This window comes from Fragaria vesca, unplaced genomic scaffold, assembly GCF_000184155.1.
Source record: "Fragaria vesca subsp. vesca unplaced genomic scaffold, FraVesHawaii_1.0 scf0513160_u, whole genome shotgun sequence".
Lineage (NCBI taxonomy): Eukaryota > Viridiplantae > Streptophyta > Magnoliopsida > Rosales > Rosaceae > Fragaria > Fragaria vesca.
Window position 1 is genome coordinate 690883 of NW_004443448.1, and position 19345 is coordinate 710227.

The window sequence follows — 19345 nt, forward strand, 5'->3', positions numbered from 1 at the left end:
ACAACTAACAAAACCCTCATCTTCTTCTTCTTCCTCGAAAATCAAAACCCAAAATCTCTCTTCGATCAGTCTCCATGGGTAACGATCTGAACTCTTTTACTGTTTTTCGCTATTTTTGTTACAGATCTTTTGCTTTTGTTTAAATTTATTTCCTGTTGTACTGATCATGCTCTTGTTTCTTGTTATTATCGAGCAGCCAAGATCAAGATCGGAATCAACGGTGAGAATCCTGATCCTTCTTTTTCTTAATTGTTTGCTTTCGCTTGATCTAGATCTGAGATTCGGTTTTCGGTTTTTGATTTTGATCTGATGAAAATGAAATGATGTAGGATTCGGAAGAATCGGACGTCTGGTTGCTAGGGTCGCCCTACAGAGGGACGATGTTGAGCTCGTCGCTGTTAACGATCCATTCATCACCACCGACTACATGGTGAGTGTTTTTTGTATTTTAATTTGAGTTTTCGTTTCGGAGTTTTAAAGTTTGAGGGATGTATTGATGATCGGTGTGGTTTTTGTTGTGTGTAGACCTACATGTTTAAGTATGACACCGTTCACGGACCATGGAAGCACCATGAGCTCAAGGTCAAGGATGAGAAGACCCTTCTCTTCGGTGCGAAGCCAGTTGCCGTCTTTGGGCTCAGGTAACGATGGATCTATGATTTTTTTGTGTAGTTCGAGTTGATTTTGTAGTTTCTGTGATTGTAGATCCAAGTGCTAATTCAGTTATGTGATTTGTTTGGTGCAGAAACCCAGAGGAAATCCCATGGGGTTCAGTTGGTGCCGATATTGTTGTCGAGTCTACTGGAGTGTTCACTGACAAGGACAAAGCTGCTGCTCACTTGAAGGTCGGCTCTCGTTACGATTTTATTTGATTTTATTTCAGTATTAGTTTATTGATCAACGTTGACTGTGTTTCTAGATTTAGATACTGCAGAATTATTTGTTGTCTTGACAACTTGATGATTGTTGGAGTAATTATGTAGTACTTCTAGTTGGTATAGTATGTCAATTGGTATAGTATGTCAATGTGATACCACAGTATGTGACAATGCTTTAAGACATGATATATGTATTTGATAATTATTACTTGGTTCTGTATTTACATTTACACTAGACTTTTGAGTAATACCTAAGAAAAGCAACCCTAGCAGGGTAGATGTGGTTTATTACATGCATTCCACTACTTAATCTTGTGTGGGTAGTTCTACATTTATTTTTGTATTACAGATAATTAACATGCTTGTTTGTGTGATCAGGGAGGTGCCAAGAAGGTTGTCATCTCTGCCCCAAGTAAGGATGCCCCCATGTTCGTTGTTGGTGTGAATGAGCACGAATACAAGTCCGACCTTTGCATTGTTTCCAATGCTAGTTGCACTACCAACTGTCTTGCTCCCCTTGCCAAGGTTTGTGTCTTTTTGCTTCTATTGGTGTTTGGAAACTGAGCCAGTTGTTGCTTATGTATTTGACGTGTTTTTTTTTGTTTGTCTGTAGGTTATCAACGACAGGTTTGGAATTGTTGAGGGTCTTATGACCACCGTGCACTCCATCACTGGTGAGTTTTCACTTGTGACTTGAGATATATGAATGTTGAGATACTATATTTAAATCTAATTGAAGTTGTTTGTGTCTTTGTAATTCAGCCACCCAGAAGACTGTTGATGGACCATCAGCCAAGGACTGGAGAGGCGGACGTGCTGCCTCATTCAACATCATTCCTAGCAGCACTGGAGCTGCCAAGGTATGTTATATTCTCTGGTGTTGCTGCTAGTTTCAGTATCACGGATACATTTCCAAGTGATATTTCATTGTTAGCTGCTTTATTAATCCGTTTCCTGTTTGATTGTCATGTTCAGGCTGTCGGAAAGGTTCTGCCTGCTCTCAATGGCAAATTGACCGGAATGGCCTTCCGTGTACCCACTGTTGATGTTTCAGTTGTCGACCTTACTGTCAGACTTGAGAAGAAGGCCACCTATGACCAGATTAAGGCTGCTATCAAGTAAGGCTCGTAAAAGTTTGTCGTCTAAATAAGTTGCATTCAAGATGAAATAATGATGGTACAATGCATGTCTTGTTTCCCATGTTTATGTCTAACTCTGTCTCAACAGGGAGGAGTCTGAGGGAAAGATGAAGGGTATCTTGGGTTACACCGAAGATGATGTTGTGTCAACCGACTTCATTGGTGACAACAGGTAAATTCTAAACAAGTTAAAGCCAGAGAACAATCTGTCATGTTTGGACGGTGATTATCTTTGTAGTTGTGTATTATCGGCTTATCTAATTCAATATCTGGTTCTCTCAGGTCAAGCATCTTTGATGCCAAGGCTGGAATTGCATTGAACGAGAACTTTGTCAAGCTTGTGTCATGGTATGACAACGAGTGGGGTTACAGTTCCCGTGTGATTGACTTGATCGTGCACATTGCCAAGGCTTAAGCTTGGATCGAGGCTTTGCTTTTATATGTTTTGGTTGAGTCTAGCATTTTAGGTCTCTGGGTTTTGAATAAGAGCGTCTTTGTGTCCTCTGTGTGCATCCCTCGGGGTTGTCCCCTTTTTGTTTTGGTGTTGAACTTTTAGTTGCGGATTTCTCCCCTTTTTGCTGTTCTGAAACAGAAGAAACTTTATATGTACTTTAGCTTTGCTAGTTTTTAATATAAAGCAAAACTTGAAAGGGGTTGTTATATTTCTGAGTTCTTCCCATTTGCATCCTTATTCTTCATAGTAAGCAAAAGTCCTGACCAAATCCATAGGCTTGCTATTGCCATGTTCCCTATTGAAAAACCATGAACTGTGAAGAAATGCTCTAGTTTCTCGGTCAGTCTGGAGTTTGGACTCTTTTTGCAAGTAAATTCTGCATTGTAATTCTCCGGAATGCCATAGCATCCTGGTCTGTTCATTCTGCCAAGCCGACTATCAGGGGGCTTGGCCTGCCGTGTGTGATGCGGCGGGTGTACAAGCCACTAACACTGTGTCACACATGGGGCAGCGTACAAGCCCTGAACACCACAACTGTTATGGTGGCTGTACCAAAGAACTGCTCCTGAATGGAAGCTGGTGTTTGTCACTATTCAATCGACACACTTCCCTTAAAACAAAGAAGGAAAGGGAGTTATCGATGCGTGCCGTGATCCAAGGAGACGATGAAACCAAGAAACGGCGATAAGCTTTGGAAGCAAGTCGTCTTACCATAGTGACGAGGCTCCACAACAGTCCTCGCTAAGCAACGACTAACAAATTAGGCCAGCCATGTGAGACATGACATGACATGGCCACCTACCCTTGCAAGCTTTTCTTTTATTGTCTATTTGTGAGTGACTCATGGATTAGCTCATCCATCCCTTGACTACTGTTTGTCACCTATTTCCACCAGGTATGGACTTCATGCATGCCAAGCTTATCCATTCCTCTTTGCTCCTTTTAAGAAGAATCCTTGGGAATATGCATTCATCTTCAATTTTTTCTTGATAGAGATTTGATTCATTCTTGTAGTTAAAAGGGTTGCAAGGTGAGAAAAGAGGTAATAAAATTTGATATAAATTGTAGAGTAGTTTAGTTTACCAACAATAATGTTTATTCGGTCATTAACATCGTTTGTTTCGTGGAAAGTAAGCAGTATGATAAGAAAGTTGTTCATTTCCTGCATTTGGGAAAACCAAAGGAAAGGAAAGATTTTTCTGATTGAAGGGAAAATATGGGGTAAGGCTCCTTCCAAAATCTAATGGAACCACTTTCCTTCCTTCTTTCCCTTTATTTATTACTCAGATCATAATATTTTATTATATTTTTAAATACTTTCCCAATTACTTTCCTTACGTTACCAAACATTGGAATAAAAATTCTCTTAAAATTTTATTCCCGTTCACTTTCTCTTCTCATAGGAGAGATGAAATAAGTACTTTTTTTTCCGCAAACCAAACCAAGGGTTGAAAACAAAATAATTATATTTGAACAAAAAAAAAAAAAAACTAGTTACCATTGGTTTTACAACCAAGGGCATGAATCTCTTCGTTGTCAGTGACCGGTGAACATGGCTTGTGTTTACCAATGTATATCAAACCGCTTTACCTAATGTGTAGGTATAACCCTGCAAAGTGAGGGTCATTTGGCAAACCTTTGCTACACCACATGAACTTTGCACGAATAGAAAAGACTCAAAAGAGTAGCACACATTGCATCAAATGTGTTGCAAGTTACTTGCATCATCTAATAGAACCTGCGACAACCAAGGGGAAAGAGCACTTGTCCTCCCATTCAAATGGGAAATTTGAGAACCACCAAAGCGGGGGGTTTCGAGCAAGATGACGAGCCACCCATTTGTAAACTTTAGCTACATCATGAAAACAGACTTGATTGTAAGTGTATAGCTAGAGCCTTCACGTCTTGACTCACCATAAACTACACTATCAAATACATCAACTTATTCAATTTATAGCAAGACTCCAATATACATAGTAGCCTACCCAGCATTGAACAGTGGTTTGGTGGGAGTGACACAAGAATTACTGACGAAGTCGCCTTTGATGTTCTTTAATGGAAAAGATAAATAACTCAAAATTCATAACTGAATATTGAATAGCTGAACGACCTTTCTATACTGCATTAGTGATTCAGAATATTGAAATTTTAGAGTCGGAATATGGGAGCAGCATAGCACTAACCTTTTTGATGGTCATCATTCACACAGATACGTAGAATGGGAGGTAAGATGCATTCATAGATCATAATCAACTAATCAAGTTTTGCACATGCCTTTCGATCTGATTTAGAAATAATAAAAGAAGCATTAGATTTCCTTCCCCATTTATCCACCGAGATAATTAGGTCAACCAGTAACGGACACCACGGTCGGTGAGGCATTATCCTTCTATAGTTGCATATGCCCTACAACAGTAAACAATCACTTGGCCAAAGCATTAACAAAATGGTACAAAATTGACTACTCCCATCCCTAGAAGCATGTGAATCAACCTACTAATTTCTTTATTGGATCATTCTGCTTGTAATATCTGCATCTAGTGAAAAATTCACTATGTAAAGTAAAAAGATCATCATCAACTTTTATGTACCTTGGTGCTAAAAGTATGATGCACACCAAAATGGTAGGGTAAGTTACAGTTGTCAAATTAAAACATTTTCGGCTATCACATAAACAATAACATCGATATAGAATGAATAGTTGAAAGTAGAAAATGCAATATAATGAATTTAGGCCTCTTTATATTTACATTAGGTATCTAAACTTATCTTCATGGATCTTTCCTTAAAGGCTTTCTATGCTCATAGAATCCTTGTCGGGTTTCTTTCCCTCTTATCCATTAAAAGTAGGTATAGATTTAACTTTAATTAGCGTCGATCATATTCAAAACCTGATTATGAAGAATCCAAATTTAAGTTTTTACCAACTCGACCACCTACTATAATGGTTAAAGAATAATAGTATGATATTGATTCTCCTATTATCTAACCACCAAATGAAAAGTCATGAAATTTATTATAAAAGCCATTTCTAGCTTGTCATCCCTTAAAAATCAACGTATGGTAGTAACCCACTCAACCGTCACCGCCGGTCCCTTTCTCCTTGTTCCTCCTTCATATCTCATTTACTAAACTAACTGAAACTCTGAAAGAAAACCCCATTAAACATTAAAACCTTGGAAATCTACCTAGTTTGGTCCGTCACCACTCATCTCCACACATGACTATAAACCCCTGTCTTCCTATACTCAACTAGTCAGCTCTCACAGTCTCACGGGCTCTCAAGGAATCTATCTCATTCTGTGCTTTTGTCTCTTACTTTCTCCCACCATATAAAATCACCCCCTCCAAAAAATCACCACAATTAATCAAGTGGTCATCATCTTCCTTCCTTTTTGTTTATCCCCTCCAAATCTCCCTCACTTCCCTCTCTAAGTTTACTCTGTTTCTCTCTGCAACAACAATGGCTCTTCTTGCTTAAACTCCAAGTTCCCAGCTTAAACTCTACTTGGTTTCATCTAAAAGGAGTCAAGCTTTAGCTTTCTTGAACTTTCCCACTCAAGAAAGCAAGTTCTTTCTTTCTTTCCATTTCAGGCCTTTTGTCACTTTCACAGTTTCACTTCATGAACCGCTGTGAGGAGTTGATATAACTCGTAGTTTGGTTTTCCGGCGTCACAATGCCGCCGTCGTACTTCCCTCTCCGGTGGGAAAGCACCGGAGACCAATGGTGGTACGCGTCGCCTATTGACTGGGCAGCAGCCAACGGCCACTACGACCTCGTCAGCGAGCTTCTTCACCTCGACACCAACCTCCTCATAAAGCTGACGTCCCTCCGCCGCATCCGCCGCCTCGAAACCGTGTGGGACGACGAGGCTCACTTCAGTGACGTGGCGAAATGCCGCTCTCAAGTCGCCAAGAGGCTTCTCCACGAGTGCCAGACGCAGAGTGGCCACAACTCTCTGATCCGGGCCGGCTACGGCGGCTGGCTGCTCTACACCGCCGCCTCAGCCGGTGACGTGGCGTTTGTTAAAGAGTTGTTGCAAAGAGACCCTCTTTTGGTGTTTGGGGAGGGAGAGTATGGTGTGACTGATATCTTTTACGCTGCCGCTAGGAGTAGGAATGGTGAGGTTTTCAGGGTGCTGCTAGACTTCTCGGTGTCGCCGAGGTTTGGTGATCGCAATGGGGAGGTGGTGGAGAGTAGGTCGGAGTTCAAGTGGGAGATGATGAACCGGGCGGTTCATGCGGCGGCGAGAGGTGGAAATCTAGAGGTTTTGAGGGAGTTGGTTGGGGGATGTGGTGATGTTTTGGCTTATAGGGATGCTCAGGGCTCTACTGTCTTGCATACTGCCTCTGGTAGAGGGCAGATTGAGGTGAGGGTAATGTTTGATTGGTTGAATTCGATTACACTCGCTTATTTGATTCCTTAGAATTTGAAGAAATGGAAGGCTGTTTAGATCTGATATGTATACTTGTGGTCATTACTAGATTGTTAGTGAAGAAATGTTTATAGATTAAATTGTTGGAATGATATGGTAACTCTTTCTCCATTTGAGGCCTAAAACACTGAATTGAAGTTTAAGTTAAAGCTAAATGCTTAGTTGTTTTAGAGATTGGGTCTTGTTTACATGCATATATTGTTGGCTTCAACATATTGATGCTTGTTCAGCAAATGTGCCCTCACAGGCAGCTTGTGGACTTGTCCAAAAAATATGAATATATATAAAAAAGAGGAGTGAAATTTGTTTTTATTCTTATTGTTTTCTGCTTGTTAGTTTTGAACCTAGGATATATTAGTCATGATGCACATGGAGAACCCAGATTTCACATTGTTACTGATGACTGCGGGTTTCAAAGTCTTCTTTGAGCATTAGACTGTTACTTACGATGCTAATTTTTTGGATTTCTTTTAATGCAGGTGGTTAAGTATCTGATAGCATCCTTTGATATCAGCACCTCTGTAGATAGTCAAGGGAACACAGCTCTACATGTTGCCGCTTACAGGGGTCACTTGGCTGTGGTGGAAGCGCTAATTGGTGCATCTCCCTCGCTAGCCTCTTTATCGAACTACTATGGAGATACATTTCTGCATATGGCAGTGGCTGGTTTCCGAGCTCCTGGTTTCCGGAGAGTGGACAAACAGATTGAGCTCATCAAGCAATTAGTATGCGGTGATATTGTGAACATGCAGGACATCATTAATGATAGGAATAACAATGGAAGAACTGCTCTTCACATAGCTGTAAGTGAGAACATTCAGTCTAGTGTAGTGGAACTCCTCATGACTGTTCCATCAATAGATCTGAACATCCGTGATGGTGATGGCATGACGCCGCTAGATATTCTTAAGCAAAGGCCAAAGTCACCGTCTTCTGAACTTTTGATCAAGCAGTTGATTTCAGCTGGAGGCATCTCCAAGTGTCAAGACCATAAAGCAAGGAGTGCCATTGTTTCTCATTTGAGAATGCATGGTATTGGGAATAGTCCTGGAACCTCTTTCCGAATCCCTGATGCAGAGATATTCTTGTACACAGGCATTGACAATGCTTCTGATGCCAGTGGTGATCAGTCATGTTTACAATTCAGTAGGTGCTCAGGTGAAATAAGTCAGGTTGATTCGCCTAACTCAGTGAGCAATAAGAAGATTGGTTCTGTGAATAATGCTGCAAGGCGCCTTAAGTATCTTCTTCAATGGCCAAGGAGGAAAGAAAAAAAGGAATCTAGCAGAGACTTGGGAGATGCTGATTCCGTGGATTCATATAGTCCATCTACAGATTTGGAAGACAATCCAATCCCACTTCGGCAGATGTACTCAAAATCTTCATCCCTTCCCAACAACAAAAGGATACAGTCTGCTAGGACTTATCTTCCAAGCCCCTATACCAAAATGAAGTATACTGCTGGTCTAACACATGGTGTAATTCAAGCAGTGCCTAATTTTGCTTTTCCAGCTCAATCAAATGTAAGTCCTCTGTCACGATCATCAATGTCTTCACCTGCCTTGGTGGACAAGGAGAAGGGTGTTGACGATGCAGGATTGTCTCGTGCAAATGGGAAAGCATCAGTGGTGCACTCCAGACAAAGTTCCTACAATAGGAAGTTGATAAACCACTATTTGTGTGTTGGTGCACAAGGTGTGGAGGCTGAAGAATCAATTAGCTCTACATGGCCAACTCGGAGCTTCAAGCATTCCACTTCCTTAGTTGCTTGATCAGACTGTACAAACGAGTCAGCCGTCTTGGTTACACCTATAGATAGAGAAGAATTTTGGTGAGTTCTCTCAAAAAGTTCTGTTCTTTATATCTATTGTGTCTTTGTTTTTGCTTCCAATATAGATCACATGTTCTGTATATCCATAGTTGGTGTGAGCTTGTCCATGGCTATTGTATCGTTCTCAACATGATCAATACAAGATCTTTGTTATCGAAATTATATAGTTGTTCATCAGGTCTATTAGATCTAACCCTCATTGTGATGTGTACTATATTATCTATCTGTATAATAACAGAGTCAGCTATGCCCCTTTGTTGCACATTGTGACTTCTGGATATGATACGTCGATCTTTAATTTTGTTGATATATACTTGAGATAATATGAACTAGGGGTTCTGAATCAAATATGTTGCAGAAAATATTCTTATGAACGTTATATCATAATCTGAATTGACATTTCAAGAAATGGCATGTTATTAGCTATGGAACCCAAAACTTCATCTTGTTCATGATCATAATCAACATTTCAAGTAATGACATGTTTTAGTTATGAAACCTAAAACTACATCACTTTGAAGATAGATTTGATATCAAATAGCTACCTGGGTAGAGTGATCAGGTCTATTGGGCTTTGTTAAGAATATAGAATCTCACACACATGGAATTGAGGAATTATAACAAGTAACATACAAGACTAATTGGTTTTGGGTTGGATTAATCAACTTCTCAGGTTCTTAAAATTTTACTTCTCAATTAATTGTGAGGCGGTTACAGATTCTTCCTACTTATGGTGGAATATGTAACAGATTCATCTCTATTAAGGTTAAAATCCCCCCACATTTATGAAATCTTAGACCTCCTCACCTAAACAATAGAGGAATTCAAATAGGAATGCATATACCATCAGAGCTGCCATTTCTATACTTCAAAACTTAGACCTAAACACAGGAATGCATTTAATCATCACGACTGGATTCAAAATGTTTGCAGATTTTTACTATATCCGTTTGTGGCCAAAATATATCCATGCACTAATTTCATTTCCTTTTCTGCTCAGACATGATAATTTGGTACATGATAGGCTAGCCATAATGCCATCCATACCTTCTTAATCTGGTTGCTTATTTCATGTCCTACTAATCCTTACCATCAACAAATTCAAAATCACATGCAGACCCTCAATAGGGAAAAGTTTTGACAAACAGGCAACATGCAAATGATGAACACATATGCCATCCAAGATTCTGTACGTGAATTAGTTTGTTATGTGCCAAATATCCAGTGTAACTATCAATGGATTTGTGCACCTACAAGAGCTTATCGGATTCGATAGGTTACGGATTGGTTCAGGTAATGTATTGGTAACATACTATTGAGTATTTAGTGGATATGGGAAGCTCTGGTTTGAGAAAATGGCGTAAAAAAAATTGTTCTGGATTATGAATCCCCTTTGATCCGCACAACTTGGAGTTGACATTTTGTGAAAGAAAGAACTTGGTTTTGAAATGACCTTGGTTGTGAAAGACTCCCGCCATGTCCGGTTTAACCAAGCATGAATCTTTTCCTCACAGGACTTTCCCACTCGGTCAGACTATTGTTTTCCCATGCCTGCTGCAAACTTTGCAAAATTACGCAAGAGGCCTCTGGTTGGTTCAGAGAGTTCTATGAGAAACAGAAAAGGGTTTTTGTGGCATTTGAGACTCTGGTCAGCTAAACTCCTGAAAAATGGCCACAAACATTGGCCAAACGGATTCTTGTCCAAAAGAAAAAGGATTCTTCATATTGCTATTTTTGGCCTTCTTTCATTTCCAATGAAGGTTATATAACACCCTTTGTGCTCTCTCTTACAACTATCATCTGCGCTATAACAACTTTCCCGATTCGTGTACTTTGTTTTGGTCTGATTTCGAGCACAAAATGGCTGACGAGGCTAATATGTCCGAGTCTGAGCTTGCGAGGCAGCAGAAGATCAACGATTGGCTTCCCATCACTTCTGCTAGGAATGCCAAATGGTGGTACTCAGCTTTCCATAATGTCACTGCCATGGTTGGGGCTGGTGTCCTTAGTCTTCCTTATGCACTTTCACAGCTTGGCTGGTATATACATTTTAGTTTCATTGCTTTAAAATTCATTTTTTGTTTGAGTACATTATGTTTCTGTATCGGATTTCTATATTCCAAACAGAATCTACTATTATATAACTGATGCAACACTTTGGAAATTTTAAAGTGTTATCCTTAAAATTTGGAAATTTTAACTGATGCAACACTAGGGGTCCTGGTATCGTTATCCTTATTCTGTCATGGATCATCACCTTGTACACACTATGGCAAATGGTTGAGATGCATGAAATGGTGCCTGGCAAGCGGTTCGATAGATATCACGAGCTGGGACAACAAGCCTTTGGGCCGAAGCTGGGACTCTGGATTGTGGTACCTCAACAAGTAGTTGTTGAGGTTGGTGTTTGCATAGTCTATATGGTGACAGGAGGAAAATCATTGAAGAAAGTCCATGATGTGCTTTGTCCTAGCTGCAAAGATATCAGGACTATATTCTGGATTATGATTTTCGCTTCTTGTCACTTTGTTCTCTCCCATCTCCCCAACTTCAACTCCATGTCTGTTGTCTCACTCGCCGCAGCAGTAATGTCCCTTAGGTAATTGCATATCATTTGAAATATCAAATGATAACCATAAATCCTCATCGATTGCGCTTCATTTCTCCGGTATCATTGATTCTGAAAACGTGTTGTTGGACTCTTGTTTGTAGTTACTCAACAATTGCATGGGCAGCTTCATTACACAAGGGGAGATCACCAGATGTGGACTACAGCTACAGAGCCAAAACCAATGGTGGAGCTGCGCTTAACTTCTTTGTTGGGTTAGGAGAGGTAGCATTTGCCTATGCTGGTCACAATGTGGTTCTGGAGATCCAAGCAACCATTCCTTCAACGCCGGAGAAGCCTTCCAAGGGTCCTATGTGGAAAGGAGTGATTGTGGCATACATAATCGTGGCGATATGCTACTTCCCTGTTGCTATTGCTGGGTTTTATGTCTACGGGAACACCGTTGATGAGAACATCCTCATCTCGCTGGAGAAACCGGCCTGGCTAATTGCAGCTGCTAACTTGTTCGTTGTGGTTCATGTGATTGGAAGCTATCAGATATATGCAATGGGGGTGTTTGACATGATTGAAACGTTTTTGGTCAAGAAAATGAACTTGCCACCGAGTTTCATTCTCCGCTTTGTTACTAGAACTACATATGTTGGTATGTCCACTTACACTACACCTCTCCTTTTCTTCAAAGTTACATTTGAATGCTAATTCTCAGCTCTACAATGCCAGCGGTTACTATGGTTGTTGCCATGGCAATCCCTTTCTTCAGTGGCCTTCTCGCATTCTTTGGAGGATTCGCTTTCGCCCCAACAACATATTTTGTAAGCAAACTGAAGAATCATTTGCTCCTATTGCTCCTTGTGTGTGCATATCTAAAAAATGGAAATAGCTAACTTTTCTATTAATCTTGCTCTGTGAAGCTTCCCTGCATCATGTGGCTTGCCATCTACAAACCGAGACCATTCACTCTATCTTGGTTTGCTAACTGGGTAAGTTGTTGGTCATATGCCGCTGGGTATGTTGTCTTCCTTGTTCTTCATGCTTCATACGTTTACTCACTTATTTCTCTCATTCATTTCAGATCTGTATCATTCTTGGGGTTACTTTGATGATTCTAGCTCCTATTGGTGCACTAAGGAACATTGTCAAAAAAGCGAAAACCTATGAGTTCTTCTCTTAAACTACAACAGCTAGCCTGCAACAAGAATTGTTGACACCTAAGTTCTCGATCGAAGCTACTAAAATTGATGACTACAAACAACCTTGTCGATTTCATGGTCTGGCTTTGGAACCTTCAAGGCTTGACAAAAAGGCAATCTCCTAATGTGCTTAGGAAAATAATTATGGCTGAAGACATTGCTTTCATCTATTAGGTATTTTTTTTTATCCTTTTTCAGAATAACTATTAGGTGTTCTTTTAGGGTGAGAATAAGAAATTAGTGCTGCCTGTACATGGATAGCAGAAGTTAGCTAGATTGGTTAAGCGTCTGATTTCATTACTTCATCTATTAGATGTTATGTTGCAAAATTTATTTTTTTTAACTGAATCAGAAGTCACCGTTTTCTTTCCCACCCACCCACCCCCCCAAATCATCATGTTATTCCGATTTCAACTACGTACTGACAAGCAAGGTACGACTACACTGCTACACAGTAAAAAGCCAATCTAATCACTATTAATTAACAAGCTGCACTCTCTGTAACTTTCACAAAGTATATACTTGTAACCAGAGATCGAAGAAGTGGAGAAAAATCTTCACTTCTCCTCAAGCTTCAAGTAGGGGTTGTCTCTTTAGTACCTTGATCAGATAAGAACGAATGACAATATTTTGAACAGAGGAAAGAGTACTACATATATGCTAACTATCAAAATTAGTTAAATCTGGGACTATAGTAGAAAGAAGATGATCAAAGAAACTCTGTCTACGTTTCTAACGCTTTGAAGAGAGTACCAATTAATGTCCAGGAAAATAGCTAATTTGTCTAGGTTTTTTTTGAAGGGTTTGGAACCCAGCTTGGTTCCAGTTATTTTATTGAAAAAAGAGAAACAAAAGATCAATTTGTCTAGGTTAATACCCAATTTAATGGTGGATAAAGTAAATCAATGGTGCTCATTTGATTATTAACTGATCAAAGAAACTATGTTAAAATCATTTTTGCAATGTAAATTCAGCTGTTGAAACATAACAAAACAATCCAACTTACATAGAACTTTCTATTGTTGGATTTGGATGATTTACATCCAAATACAACGGTGGTTGAACATAATTTTCTTTATTAGTCACTAACTAGTGAACCGTAAAATCCTTAAGGATTTTGCAGAGAAACTTGCAGACTGAAGGGGGTGTATTGTATATGGAATTAGTGGAAGTTTTAAAGAAGTCTATGGAATTTGAAAGTCTAGGTGTATTCAATACAAACTTTTTAAAATCCATCAAAGTCTGGGTGTATTCAACTAGATTTTAAAAAATCATTATAAATTCCGCCAAAATTCAGGAGTATTCAATTAAGACTTTTTAAAATGAATAGAAGTTCAGATGTATTCAAAATATCATTCATACTTATGGAATTAATAACTCATGGATAATTGTGGACTTTGTAATGTAAATTACACACACCAAACTCTAATATTTTTCCATCCACTAGAGCAAAGATTTGGAAAAGTCTACGACAGACTTTCTCTTTACATGTGAATAGGTTGATCCTACAATACATCATCTTTTTTTCTTTTTTATAATATTTTGTGCTATCAATGTTCTATTCTACTTATTCTTTTCAATGTTTTTTGAATGTTAATATTTTGTTGTATTTCAATTGTAATGCTTGGAACCCTCGATAACCTAAAATATTATCTCAAATATTATCTACTAACTCTTGATATTAGAACCACATGATCATATATTATTATATTAGCGTACATGAATTAAACTTGTAAACATCTAATGTCTCACTTTAGAATATGTGTTTTTGGTTTACGTACTATGCGTGTTGTTAAGTTAATATAGTTTTTTTTTTGTTACCTATGTTTATGTATTTCAATCAAATATTATGACAGTATGCATCAAAATTAGATAGATGAACACTCAAACTTATAATCGGTGTCATTATGTGTTTGTCATTGCATCTTTATTTTTTGTTCATTTCCTGTAACTCTGTAAGTATTAAGAAATCTACATAAGTCATTCATATGAAATTTGTAGATTTCAGAAATCAGTGAAAGTCTGTGATTAAAAATCAATGGTTTTAAGAAATCAGTGAAAGTTTATGAACTTTTTAAAGAGTCTATAGACTTTTCAAAAAGTCAATCGATTAAAATAAATCTGTATGAATCCAAATACAATACACCCCTTGAGATTGAAAACTGGTAATTTTCCAAAACCAGACCCCAACCTTCTCAAGTTGTTGGCAAGACCCATCCGTCTTATGCACTGCAACCAACAACCATCTCCTATCCGATCGTCTTCGTCGACTTAACAATCTAGCTAAGACGCCCAAATCGAACACCACGTACCATTCTCTATTGGCTTTGCCCATTTCATGACCCAGTGCATGTCTGCCAATTGCTTAATCATAGAGGACTCGCTCAACAGGTTATATTGAAAGTCATGTATGCGTTTCTGGAAAATGAATCATAATAACGAAACAATATGGATCTGAATACAGAAGGATATAACAAGAGTGAAAGAACATACCTTTCGTCGTAAATGCGGAATCGTCAAAGTCTGCAACCAAAAATTGTACGTACGTAGAACCTGTTTATGAAATATGAATAGACATGAATAGATAAGATAATCATATAGATTCCAACATAGAACCAAGCAAATCAACCTCCACAAACTGTTGAAGCAAAAGATTTCCTCTATAGAAGATACGATTAATAAACAAAAAATTGATTACATATTTGTTACCATAGCTCTCTCATTGATTTCGTATCTGTAACCATAACTCTCTAGCCCAGAAATGGAAAGAGTTAATTTGAGGATCGATGGAAAGAATCGTGGATTGGGGTATCTGGTATGAATCTGAACCACTAATGAGGAAGAAGGGAAGCGTGCCCTATATGCTAACTGACCAATTTGATACTAACAAGTGCTTATCGGATACGAGAGGTTAAGGTAATGCTGGTAATAAATTAAGCTTTCGAGTATTGAGTGGATATTGGAAGCTCTAGTTTGAGAGAAAATGGCGGAGAATAATGAGAATATGAAACCTCGTTGAACCATACAACTCGGAGTTGACGTGTTTTGGTGAAAAAATCACGTCCTTGCCATTTTAGGATTCTTTTTACCTTCCTTCCAAACACACTTACCTACTTCATAACTGCAAAATTACCCTAGAGACCTTCTGGTTGGTTCAGAGAAAACTAGGGTTTGGGAGTAACAGAGAAGGGGGTTTTTGTGGTATTCTAGACTATACAGCTCACAACGCCTAAAAACGGGAACTATTTCCTTTACTAGCACAACAAGAAGTTACAACGCATCGACTTCAATTAGCTATTTTTGGCCTTATATCATTCCCATGAAGTTTCTTATATAACTGACCCCAAGTCTTACACTGCCTACGACAACCAATTTCTCCATATATTCTTGAATTTTTCTTTTTCTTTTCTGGTCAAGTTTTGAGATCACAATGGTTGCGGGTACTTTGTCAGATGCTGAGCTTGCAAGACAGAAGCAGATCGATGATTGGCTTCCCATCACTTCTTCAAGGAATGCCAAATGGTGGTACTCGGCTTTCCACAATGTCACTGCCATGGTTGGGGCTGGTGTCCTCAGTCTTCCTTTTGCCCTTGCAGAGCTTGGCTGGTATGTATTGTCACTCTTGTGTTTGTTCTATTTCTATATATTCATTGTTAATTTCTTCGAGTTTAGGGGTGTGGGTGGACTGTGGAGTCAAATGGAAAGGTTTTGGGATTATTTTTGTTTCCATTACCTTAATTATAGACTATGTTCAGAACTTGATAGGTTATTAGTTTCTGTATAGGATTTCTGTCTGCCGATTCAGATCTGATTCTACTTGGCATCATTACCATATAGACTATTAACCAAGATAAATATTGGTTTTTTTTTTGTATGAAATTTTTATCTGCAAATTCAAAACTGAAGTTTCATTCATCGATGCTTGACCATTCAACATATCTGTTCCATGCCATTACCTTATAGAGTATAGACAATGCTCCCATCATGATAGGTTATGAGTTTCCGTATAAGATTTCTATTATTACCCAATTCAAATCAGAGTTTTTATTCCTGATTTACCTACTATTATACCCGGTCATATGTGATATGAAATTTGTCAATACTCGATCACCACTATTATATAACTGATATATTTGTTTAAAAAAATCAAATGACTACTTCGCTTTTGGAAATATTATAGGGGTCCTGGAATTGCTATCCTTATTATGTCATGGGTGATCACCTTATACACACTGTGGCAAATGGTTGAGATGCATGAAATGGTGCCTGGCAAGCGGTTCGATAGGTATCACGAGCTAGGTCAACATGCCTTTGGGCCAAAGCTAGGGCTCTGGATTGTGGTGCCCCAACAAGTAATTGTTGAGGTTGGTGTTTGCATAGTCTATATGGTAACAGGAGGAAAATCACTGAAGAAAGTTCATGATTTGCTTTGTCCTAGCTGCAAAGATATCAAGACCTCATATTGGATTATGATTTTCGCTTCTTGTCACTTTGTGCTCTCCCATCTCCCAAACTTCAACTCCATGTCTGGTATCTCACTCGCTGCAGCAATCATGTCCTTGAGGTAATCAAAGATCGCATATCAATTGCATATATGGAAGCTTTATTATTACTTACAGTAATTACTATGATTCGAATGAATGAATGATAAGCATAAATCCTTATCAGATGCGTTTCCTTTCTGGCATCATTGATTTTGACCCTGTGTTCTTGGACTCTTTTTTGTAGTTACTCAACTATTGCATGGACAGCTGCAGCACACAAGGGGGTCGTACCAGATGTGGACTACAGCTACAAAGCCACAACTACTTCCGGAACTATGTTCAACTTCTTTGGTGGGTTGGGAGAGGTAGCATTTGCCTACGCTGGTCACAATGTGGTTCTGGAGATCCAAGCAACCATTCCTTCGACGCCGGAGAAGCCTTCCAAGGGTCCAATGTGGAAAGGAGTGGTTGTGGCATACATAGTCGTGGCTCTTTGTTACTTCCCTGTTGCCATTGTTGGGTTTTATGTCTACGGAAACAGCGTTGAAGACAACATCCTCATCTCACTTGAGAAACCTGCCTGGCTAATTGCAGCTGCTAACTTGTTCGTCGTGGTTCATGTCATTGGAAGCTATCAGGTATTTGCAATGGGGGTGTTTGACATGATTGAAACCTTTTTGGTCATCAAAATGAAATTCAGACCTAGCTTCGTTCTCCGATTTGTTACTCGAACTACATATGTTGGTACGTCGACTTTACTTTGTGTATTCAATTTATTCTGACCAAGTTTTATTTGAATGCTGATTCTATACTCTTATATTGGCAGCAATTACTATGTTCATTGGCATAGCAATCCCTTTCTTCGGTGGCCTTCTCGGATTTTTTGGGGGATTTGCTTTCGCCCCAACAACATACTTTGTAAGCATATTTTTGCTCTTATATTTGTGTTCTTTATTATTGCGTATGCATTTAAAATCAAACTAGCTAAATTTTTCCTTAATCTTGTTCTGTGAAGCTTCCCTGCATCATGTGGCTTGCCATCTACAAACCAAAACCATTTAGTCTATCTTGGTGTGTTAACTGGGTAAGTTATGTTGATCATGCCTCTTAGTAAGTTGTCTTTCCTTGTTCTTTATGCTTCATACTTCAACTCACTTATTTTTCTTATTCAATCCAGGTCTGTATCGTTCTTGGAGTTCTTTTGATGATTCTTGCTCCTATCGGTGCACTAAGGAACATCATACTGCAAGCGAAAAACTACGAGTTCTTCTCATAAACTACAGCCTGCAACAAGCAATGTCGACACCTACGATGCTGAAGCTACGAAAATGGAAACCCATCATAAACAAACAACGTACCTTGTCACTATCTCTCTGTTCATGGTTTGGCTGAGTTTTCAAATTTGATATCTTTTGGACCTTCTAGGCTCACAAGTCAATCTCCTAATGTGATTAGGAAAATAATTATTATAGCTGAAGAAATTGCTATCATCATTCAACACTAGTATGATTTTATTTAGTATAAGAATAAGAAATTTAGTGATGTTTGTACATGAATACAAAGGTTAATTAGATTGGATAAGCGTCGACGGATTTCCATTAGTTCATTGTGCGCACTCATAAGGATTGGCATCAAAATTTACTAGAAATTATATATATCAGCAGTTTTTATCTAGTTAGTTAGTGACCAAGAGATACATGATTAATATTAATTGAATTAAAAACAAAATAACTCTACTTAAAAATAATTCTCTCCACCATTAGATTTACATCTAAAAGTGATTGACCATAAATTTCATTGTCACGAACCTCGTTGTTATACATATATGAACTTTTCTTACCAACACGTAGCTTTTAGTTTTTTAGCTAGGGGCTAGTGAGGCACACTACTGATCTCGATGTGACCCGTTAACCGATAAACTTCAAGAAAAAGAAAAACTAAATGATGAGAATTCTAAACGGGTTTGAAAAATGAGAGAGTTGTTTGCAGGCTTAGCAGGTTCCAACGAGTCCTTATTAATGAGAACACGCAAATCCGTTAAGTCTGTTAAGTTAAAGGGTTCTTGACGTGACGACCTGTTAACAACTTGCACGAGTTCGGGCTGTTGCCGGCCTAACATATGTTTCTATCATAGAGGACTCCCTTAGGGATGGCAATGGGTAGGGTAGGGTACGGGGATCAAAATACCGTACCCATACCTTTTTACATTTCTCATCCCCGTATCCATCCCCATATCCGTAATTAGATAATAGGGATTCCCCGTACCCATACCCTTTGGGGATTACGTTTTCATACCCGTACCCGTACCCGTACCCGTTAACAATTATGTATTAAATTAATTTTTTTTTTAAATACGAAATACAA

The 19345-nt window shown here is 38.7% G+C and overlaps 4 protein-coding genes across 4 annotated transcripts; all 4 read left to right on the top strand.

The window, feature by feature from the left end:
* On the top strand, nucleotides 1-3922 carry LOC101296832 (glyceraldehyde-3-phosphate dehydrogenase-like). The gene is made up of 11 exons (XM_004309993.1): nucleotides 1-78; nucleotides 197-220; nucleotides 330-430; nucleotides 526-641; nucleotides 746-845; nucleotides 1257-1403; nucleotides 1492-1552; nucleotides 1641-1738; nucleotides 1854-1996; nucleotides 2106-2189; nucleotides 2300-3922. The coding sequence occupies exons 1-11, from the start codon at nucleotides 75-77 to the stop codon at nucleotides 2430-2432; spliced, it is 1011 nt and encodes a 336-aa protein (XP_004310041.1). The 5' UTR covers nucleotides 1-74; the 3' UTR covers nucleotides 2433-3922.
* Nucleotides 3923-5921: 1999 nt separating this feature from the next.
* On the top strand, nucleotides 5922-8899 carry LOC101297112 (ankyrin-3-like). Its single transcript, XM_004309994.1, has 2 exons — nucleotides 5922-6841; nucleotides 7387-8899. The coding sequence occupies exons 1-2, from the start codon at nucleotides 6149-6151 to the stop codon at nucleotides 8677-8679; spliced, it is 1986 nt and encodes a 661-aa protein (XP_004310042.1). The 5' UTR covers nucleotides 5922-6148; the 3' UTR covers nucleotides 8680-8899.
* A 1717-nt stretch (nucleotides 8900-10616) lies between these two features.
* Nucleotides 10617-12478, top strand: LOC101297403 (lysine histidine transporter 1-like). The gene is made up of 6 exons (XM_004309995.1): nucleotides 10617-10777; nucleotides 10954-11337; nucleotides 11451-11950; nucleotides 12028-12119; nucleotides 12219-12287; nucleotides 12380-12478. The coding sequence occupies exons 1-6, from the start codon at nucleotides 10617-10619 to the stop codon at nucleotides 12476-12478; spliced, it is 1305 nt and encodes a 434-aa protein (XP_004310043.1).
* A 3449-nt stretch (nucleotides 12479-15927) lies between these two features.
* On the top strand, nucleotides 15928-18273 carry LOC101294528 (lysine histidine transporter 1-like). Its single transcript, XM_004310141.1, has 6 exons — nucleotides 15928-16103; nucleotides 16678-17061; nucleotides 17226-17725; nucleotides 17808-17899; nucleotides 17997-18065; nucleotides 18159-18273. Exons 1-6 carry the CDS (start codon nucleotides 15928-15930, stop codon nucleotides 18255-18257), a joined length of 1320 nt encoding a protein of 439 aa, XP_004310189.1. The 3' UTR covers nucleotides 18258-18273.
* Nucleotides 18274-19345: the final 1072 nt, after the last annotated feature.

Bases quoted from the DNA above. Each gene is read 5' to 3' on its own strand.
- LOC101297403 (XM_004309995.1), top strand. From the start codon at position 10,617: ATGTCCGAGTCTGAGCTTGCGAGGCAGCAGAAGATCAACGATTGGCTT. The intron at 12,120-12,218 runs GTAAGCAAACTG...TGCTCTGTGAAG, and splicing joins TCGCCCCAACAACATATTTT to CTTCCCTGCATCATGTGGCT. The intron at 12,288-12,379 runs GTAAGTTGTTGG...CATTCATTTCAG, and splicing joins TATCTTGGTTTGCTAACTGG to ATCTGTATCATTCTTGGGGT.
- LOC101297112 (XM_004309994.1), top strand. From the start codon at position 6,149: ATGCCGCCGTCGTACTTCCCTCTCCGGTGGGAAAGCACCGGAGACCAA. The intron at 6,842-7,386 runs GTGAGGGTAATG...CTTTTAATGCAG, and splicing joins CTGGTAGAGGGCAGATTGAG to GTGGTTAAGTATCTGATAGC.
- LOC101296832 (XM_004309993.1), top strand. The intron at 642-745 runs GTAACGATGGAT...TGTTTGGTGCAG, and splicing joins GTTGCCGTCTTTGGGCTCAG to AAACCCAGAGGAAATCCCAT. The intron at 1,553-1,640 runs GTGAGTTTTCAC...TTTGTAATTCAG, and splicing joins CACCGTGCACTCCATCACTG to CCACCCAGAAGACTGTTGAT.
- LOC101294528 (XM_004310141.1), top strand. From the start codon at position 15,928: ATGGTTGCGGGTACTTTGTCAGATGCTGAGCTTGCAAGACAGAAGCAG. The intron at 17,062-17,225 runs GTAATCAAAGAT...TCTTTTTTGTAG, and splicing joins GCAGCAATCATGTCCTTGAG to TTACTCAACTATTGCATGGA. The intron at 17,726-17,807 runs GTACGTCGACTT...TTATATTGGCAG, and splicing joins TACTCGAACTACATATGTTG to CAATTACTATGTTCATTGGC.